Source organism: Danio rerio, chromosome 17, assembly GCF_052040795.2.
Source record: "Danio rerio strain M-AB ecotype USA chromosome 17, GRCz13ab, whole genome shotgun sequence".
Taxonomy (NCBI): domain Eukaryota; kingdom Metazoa; phylum Chordata; class Actinopteri; order Cypriniformes; family Danionidae; genus Danio; species Danio rerio.
Genome location: NC_141037.1, coordinates 35,096,985 through 35,105,217, shown reverse-complemented (window position 1 = coordinate 35,105,217; position 8,233 = coordinate 35,096,985). Strand labels below are relative to the sequence as shown.

The window sequence follows — 8,233 nt, the reverse complement described above, 5'->3', positions numbered from 1 at the left end:
ACTATTATACATTGTCAAGTATGGATATTCTATGCTGTATCAAAAATGTACACTGTACACAAATGTTTGTTTTTAAAATATACTGCATGTGCACCCTTGTGCATCCACAATGACTTTCTTTTTTATTGTTTTTGTGATTATTTTGACTTTGTAATTACAGACAAAATGCACATATTTTGGTTTTTAGCTAATTTAAAAAATCTCACCCATAAATATATTTAGACTTAGTAAATTAAAAAGAAATATTTACACAGGGCCTTAAGCAGAAAAAAAAACTGTCCCCATTTAAATGTTTCATTCTAGTGTCATTCAAGCATAACTCATACATGCTTTGTTTAGAAAAGAAAAACTTGTTAGCAACGTAGGTACTAACATTTATATATATATATATATGTAGTACTTCTGATTTTGGAATATATATGGGGGGATTTAAATATATAAAACACAAATTGTTAAGTAATACATTAATAGTATTTATTAATCAAATTCAAACGTAACTGTTCGAGCTCCTAAAACAAACGCAGACTTTTGTGTGTACAACACAATCAAACATTGAGCACACAAATGCTCTCCTGGTTTTCATGCAATGACACTGTAAACGGGGAAGATTTCAAATTCCAGGGCTGCATTAATGAAACTGTCACATCTGCAAGGGAAGAACGGCTTGACACATTGCATCACACACCTCTGCACTCATCTCATGTGTATTACAGTCAGCATCAACGTCTCCTTTTACCCCGCCGCATTCCTCTATCATTGATATGCAATAAACATAGCTGAGCTCATCTGCCTCCAGAGAGGCTGCGCTACCCAGAATCCCAATGTTTGGTAAACGCACAAATATCCTTCCCACACGTGTCAGTCTGGAGCGAAGGCTTTGGTGCTCTCTTAAATCTGACAGGTAAAACTCCCACTTCTGTTTTCTTTTTCCACAAACAAGATTCATAGTATTATTAAATCTCATTCTAATGTGAGTTTCTTAAAAAAAAGAAAAGAAGAAGAAAACTGTCCGTGGGCAGTATTTGTTCTGAATCACTTACATCATTAGGATAGCAACTTGTCAATTCACTGTAGTTGTAAATGCTCTTAAATTCACTCTTATAAAGCAGTTTCATTTGCATGATTTCACTTTGAAAACAAGTGTGTATCTGTTACTGCACATACAGCAAACGTTATATTATGGAGCCTGGTGTTGTTTCGCATCATACACTGCACAGGTTCTCATAATTGCAACAATTGTGTTTTTTTTTTTTTTTTTTTCATTCTTCTATGACTTCAAGAAATGTCTTTGATGGAAACGAAAACCTTGATTAAAATGGTGTAGTGTCACACCTAGAGTTGAAGAACGCTTTGAGTTTTTTTTTATATATATATATTTCCCAAACAATGTTTAACAGAGCAAGGAAATTTTCACAGTTTGTCAGATAATTTTTTTCTTCTGGAGAAAGCCTTGTTTGTTTTATTTCGGCTAAAATAAAAGCAGTTTTGCATTTTTTTAAAAACCATTTTAAGGTCAAAATTTTTAGCCCCTTTAAGCAAATTTTTTTTCGATAGTCTACAGAACAAACCATCGTTATACAATAACCTGCCTAATTACCCTAACCTGCCTATAACCTAATTAACCTAGTTAAGCCTTTAAATGTCACTTTAAGCTGTATAAAAGTGTCTTGAAAAATATCTAGTAAAATAGTACAGACATACAGTGAAAAATAAGACACTATGGTGGATTTAAAATATCTGAAGTGTGTACCTGTTAATGTGTTCGTTGGTTGTCTTGTTGTCTAGTTTTTTTTTATGTGCATTTGGTTCATTTAAAAGTACAAAGTTCAAGCTTTATTTGAACATATTTCTTATGTCTGTGAAGCAAGTATTCGTCGTAAAAACACATGTCTGGTCCGAGCTTTGCCCCTGGAGAAATGTTAGTCTATATCGATCGATGATTGGCTCCTGTACTACTAGGCAGGGCTTCATTTTCCATATTGACCGTTACACTTTTCCCTTTTCAAAACTATACTAGTGACATGTCTTGTGTTTTACAGCGCTAACAAACAGCATCATGTAAACTTCTGGTACACCAAAAAATGCAGGGTTCCACACAATTTATTCATATTGTCCCATCACAAATAGATTAAATTATTGTAACAAATTTAAGTGGACTGAACATAACATAAAAAAATTAAGTTTCCTAATAAAGTCTTCAGAATTGTGTTAAGCTCATTTTAAATTAGTAGTTTAAACAAGCAGCAAAAAAAACAATGTTTGAGTGTACGATAGTGTTGTCAGGAATCATCACTAAAATTTTAAAAACGTTGTATGTCATCTCATAAACAGACCCGCTGATGTTTGCGGCTTTAAGAACATGCATGCTCAACAGACCTTAAGCAATATCGGGAATCTAATATTTTGAAAATTCATCAAGAAAATTTACTGAGACAAGTATCAAGACAACACTAGTGAACAATGACCATAGTTTCCAAAAAATGGTGTTTTGTCCATACAAACGTCTATGCAAGAGGTAATATTTTTAGTTTTTTCAGCTCTTATTTATCCTTTTTTATATCTTATTTATATTTCAAGGCACTGACAATGCCGATGCTGTGCAGACAAAAGAACAAAATTACATAACTGTTTTGTGGGTTGACTTAAATCCATTGTCGTGTGATGGGGTCTTATTCTCAAAAAATCTCATATTATAATCACTGCAAAATGAATCTCCTACATCATATCTGTACTTTGTTTTGTCTGACAAGACAAATCACCGAGCACAGAATTAAATCACTTAAAAAAACTCAGGCATTGATTGGACACAGCGTTCCTAAGCTCAAAAGCAATATGATCAGTAATTATTGTCAACAATAAAATAAACTTATGATATGATTCCAATACACATTTCACATGTTTTTATATATATAAAAAACTTTTATTACGCTTAATTTGACAATCATAGTAATTTAACTTTTTTGATCCCTTACCTGGACATAATGCTGATATAGGGAAATTAATCTGATTAAGTAAAAGCTTTAGGAAAGAACCTGCTCAGGTTGTCCTTGTGATGAAATTTCAGGTTGATCACGTTCTTCAAATGTTTTACCATTAGACTTGAGCTTAAACTGATATTGTAAAATCTACATCATAATTACTGTCCTAAAGTTTGTACAATTGAGGAAACCTCCAGTGCTGAAATACAAATATGGTAAAGGGGATTTGGTTTCTGACCTGCTCTGTACTGTAAGTGATCAATTAATCAGACTAAACTTACTGACCAATCAGAGCAAAATAGACCCAGAGAAATTGATATAAAATATATGCTATGAGAAAATGAAAATGTTTTCCACTTTAGATGCAAATTGTATTGTATCAGACCTCCAAACAAACTTAGAAGCCTTCAAAGTTACATATTATTACTAATTTACTCTTTCCAACTGTGAACACACATCATAAATAATGTAAAAAGTATTTATTACCAGTATACTTTTTAATACAACAAACACCAATCTTTGGTTTGACAAGTGTTGCACACACAAAAGCAGCCCCATTATACAAATGCATTCATGCTGCTTAAAATAATGTGCCAAAAAAAGCAGAGCTTATGCCTAAACTATAACGTATACTTTGTGAGATACAAACCAAACATGAAGAAAATATAACACAGAGAGCATATCTGCATGGAAAATGACTGAGTATATATAATATGAGAGCAATGCAGGTACACAGTCGTTTCAAGGTCTGTAAAGACGCATTGCTTTAAAAAAAATGTACAAATGAAGAAATAAGCACCAAAAAAACAGGGTATGAGTCACAATCGGCCGAGCCCTGAGATGTGAAAAGATTTGCATTGTTGGAGATTTAAAGTTTCATTTGTAAATCATGAAACTTTCAAGGACTGAACTACGCAGATCTGCTGAAGTCAAGGCTGAGTAAGGTGAAGGATGTCTCTGCCGCGTGTATGCACAGATTTTCTTGACTTTCAAAAAAAAAGACTTTTTATAAGGCAGGCTGTTCATGTGAGGCTCACCATGCTCCTGTAGGAGAAAAAAACATTAGATCCTTTTTCATATTCCAGTCCTGGTTCTTTTCAGTGAAATGCCAGTCCCCTGAAAGCCAGTTTCCCTTTTTGTAATTTCCCTGGGCAAATAGCACATTCTGCTGTGTGGCTAGGCATTGTAATGTCAGCTTACACTCTTTTGTATCACATACATTCTTTCATATATTAAAGTTGTCTGATCAAGCAGCTTGCTAAAGATCCACCTGTCACCAACACAAATGTACAAATGCATTATTTCATATCAAACTCTCTGGTGCTGTTGGTGTTGATTCAGTCTCGTCCACAGACTCTTGTTCTGGCCAGCGACCGTGGCGGTAGACAAAATAATACTCCTTGCGAGGCTCGCTGTGGTGCAAAGTGGATTTGATTGCGAGAGGAAACTCCTCAGGAGCCAAATGCTTGTAATGGCCCTCCACCAACACACTCAGGCAATAGGACTCGGGATCCAACACCTCAAACTTCTCAGCACACTGACTGCACAGGTCCTTCGCGGTAGTGTTGGGACGCACTCCCAGGGTCTTGGTGTTGGAGCAAGCCTCCAGGAAGGACACATTGATGAAGTCCTGACAGGAAAGTGGAATAAATATGTAAATAAGTTATTTATAATGTTGACTGACCAGTGATTTTCATTTTCACTAATCATTTTCATAAATTATGTAAAGGTAGTGTATTCAGGTAAAATTCAGGTAGTGGAATATTGTTTTGTATTAAAATCCATTTCTCTAATAACCACTAGCATTACTTAGCATTATGCTAGGCTTTGACAACACAATATTTTGGAGTGTTATGATCGTCACTGTATTATAATATGCAATATTGTCATATAAATTAATTATGACATGGACAAGAATGAGCAGACTGCTCATAGATTAATTGAATTTGCTTTGGAATATGCAACGCTATCTCCGACAATTCATAACTGTTTGATTTAATGGCAAATTTGTTAAATCTTTAATTAATTAAGACTTCAATTTATTAAGACTTCAATTAAGTCTGATTTGCTTATCCCCTAATGACGATTGGGTTTAGGGGTAGGGATTTAAGCCTCCAAGCCTCCTTTTAAAAATAGTACATTCATCCAATTCAGCCACTTAACTGACAAAACATAAAATAGTTACGTTAAAATGCAAAGAAATAAACAGTATTAATTTAATGCCCTGCTACATTTGCCATTTGTAGCTTCATACACACATTACTATATTGTTATATAATTATAAAGATAATCGTATTTATATAAACACTACAAATGAAGAGGATATCTCTCCTCCTGTGAATGGAGACACAGTGGATAGCAGTGCAGCACATCTCTTGCCCTATCTATTTCAACTATTAACCCTGGATTTTAAACATACAGTAGGTGAACTCAGCAGAATGACGATGTGTCTGAATGGTCACAAACTCAACTGATAAATAACAAGGTCCACCATTCTTCAATTCTTGTACAGCTCTCCCGGCAAAAAACGCTTGCTGCAAGCCAACATTTTTACTTTATCGGCCCTGACAGCATCACAGGGGAAAACATGCAACAAACCCCGTGGATCATGGAAACAAACACATACAACACGTGCCGTGCACGAACGTGGACATGGTCTCACCCAGTAAGTGAGTTTTACAGCTTGATAGGTCTGCCTTGCCTTCGGATAGCACATGCTCTCATAAATAATTAAGAAGCAGGGTCTTCTCATAGGATAAGAAAACGCTGCTATAAATAATAATGAGAAACGGACACATCATCACTCCACAGATTAGCGCTACATCACCGATTTTGCACTAATAATGATCTTAAACCTGAAAGCTGAAATTAGCTGATGAAAGCTCAAAATTATCCTGTTTTCCCCACAATTACAGCTGACAGATGCTAACGTTGTCTTAACTTATGCTGAAGAAACACAAATATGTTAAAATCTTTTTTAAAAAGTACTCCAGGGTGTCTTGAACCTTTAAGGCAATGGGTTTACTCATCTTTTAAAGTAAAGTCAGCTAATTGCTTTAAAGAGCACTTGGTTTAAACAAAAAAAAAAAGGTAAAGTCAACTAACCGCTTTTCACAGTATAGATTAGATACGAACAGGTTTCTAGTTGGATATGTACAAAAATCAAACATGAACTGACAGTGTGAACAAGGCTCTATAGTACCTGGACAGATGTGCGAGACGCTCTGGCTTTGTTCAGGGTACGACGACGCTCCCAGCGATGGATGGAGTCCTGGATCTCCAAACTTAGCTGTCTGGTAACAGCTTGTTTATCGAAATTTTTGATGTGCTCCAAAGCTCCATAAGTGGTAGTGAGGTAGTAGGAACCTAGAAAAATGCAGATATGTGGTGATTATGTTGAACTAACTTTGGCTGGCATGCTAGCTGACATGCAGACTAAATCAATTATAAACATTTTATTTATTTGTGTCTTTAACTATGGCAATATTCTGTCTGAAGAGTTCAACCTTTGTGAAACTAAGAATTCCTTCATTTTCTTTTGGCTTAGTCCCTTTATTCTTCAGGGGTCACCAAAGAGGAATTATCCGCCAACTTATCCAACATATGTTTTACACAGCAGATGCCCTTCCAGCTGCAACCCAGTACTGGGAAATGTCTATACACAGTCACACACATACACTACTGACAATTTAGTTTATTCAATTTACCTGTACCGCATGTCTGGACTGTTGGGGGAAACCGGAGCACCCGGAGGAAACCCACGCGAACATGGGGAGAACATGCAAACTCCACACAGAAATGCCAAGTGACCTAGCCGGGACTCGAACCAACAACCTTCGTGCTGTGAGTCTCCGTGTCACCCCCTAATCTAAATTTAAATATTTATAGTTTTTTTTTACTTTTAGGGATGCAGTGATATGTAAAGTAAACTCTGGATGCAGGCTTGATGATGCAAGGTGAGATTGCATTCAGAGATGCTATGTTAGACATAATGCACTCAATGGAGCTAGTGACATCACTGTAAGTGGTAGGATTAGGGGTGGAGTTAGTTGTGGGCATTTAAAAGCATTGCATGCAGCTCAGATTGCAACTGCACCAGGTCTGCATCCAGACCCCTCTTAAACTTTGACAGATATAGATAACCGATGTCTATTTATGTCTGGAAGTCAATAACAGATATGTACATGCAGCTAAATAAGAAATCTATTTTAAAAAGCAACAACTTACACAGGACAACAGACAAATGCACCACCGAAATTTTTCCTTTTCCATAATAATGTGTTTTCTCTTAAGCATAAAATGTCATGTCATGTGGAAAGTATCAATCAAAACCCTCATTTAACACGTCTGAAGTGAATCAACCAGCAGAAATAACTCAATACATTGTTTGATCATTTCTTATTGGACCGATAACATTAAAATACTTACATACAGTTTGTTGCTGCTAATAATTTGTGCATTACTGTCATATCTAAGACCCAAAGTTTTGATCTTAAAACCTGGAAATCTGAAGTTGTTATTATGCTAAAAGCATTGATTGGACTTATTATGCCCCTTATTATAAGACGTAAAATAGGTATTTGATGTCTCTAGAGCAGAGACATGAGTAGGACCCGTGGGCCAAAGTTGGCCCATTGTAACCTTTAGTTTGGCCCACCATCTCATCTGAAAAGAGAAGAATGATGGGGAGTAGGTTGGGGGTACAATTCATCTGGACCACTTGTCTTTGGACTGTGGGGGAAACCGGAGCACCCAGAGGAAAGCCACGCTAATGCAGGGAGAACATGCAAAATAATGCTTTATACTCATCATGCTTTTTACAAATATAGGCTTTAACACTCTGATGACATGTACCAAGGCAGAATCTTTACCAACTCGCTCTTTAAGATCTCAAAATTCAGGGCTTCTGGTAGTACCTAGAATAGCAAAATCAAGTAAAGGAGGTCGAGCCTTCTCTTTCATGGCTCCTACACTCTGGAATAGCCTTCCTGATAACGTCCGAGGCTCAGACACACTCTCCCAGTTCAAAACTAGATTAAAGACCTATCTGTTTAGTAAAGCATACACTCAATGCATCACCTAGCGGGTTCCACACAGGCTTCTGCATCTTGCTTATATACACGATGAACAGCAGCTACGCTAATTATTCTCTTTATTCTCTATTTTCACCTGGGGATACTCATCCCGAGGTCCTCAGATTATGCGGAGTCACTGATTGGATCCAAGACCAGCGACGTGATGATCCCAAGGATTCC

At 36.4% G+C, this 8,233-nt stretch overlaps 1 protein-coding gene and 1 long non-coding RNA gene across 2 annotated transcripts in view; one reads left to right on the top strand and one right to left on the bottom strand.

The window, feature by feature from the left end:
* The first annotated feature begins 455 nt into the window (after positions 1-455).
* On the top strand, positions 456-4,608 carry LOC147840006 (uncharacterized). Its single transcript, XR_015513584.1, has 3 exons — positions 456-2,058; positions 2,182-3,103; positions 3,200-4,608. It is a non-coding gene; the product is annotated as an uncharacterized LOC147840006 (long non-coding RNA).
* rin3 (Ras and Rab interactor 3) overlaps positions 3,443-8,233 on the bottom strand; it is a 31,037-nt gene continuing 26,246 nt past the window's right edge. The window contains exons 9-10 of the mRNA XM_087290752.1: positions 6,181-6,344; positions 3,443-4,608 (exon numbers count right to left, since the gene is read on the bottom strand). Coding sequence (XP_087146878.1) covers positions 4,282-4,608; positions 6,181-6,344 — 491 coding nt within the window. The 3' untranslated portion in view covers positions 3,443-4,281. The remainder of the gene's footprint in view (positions 4,609-6,180; positions 6,345-8,233) is intronic.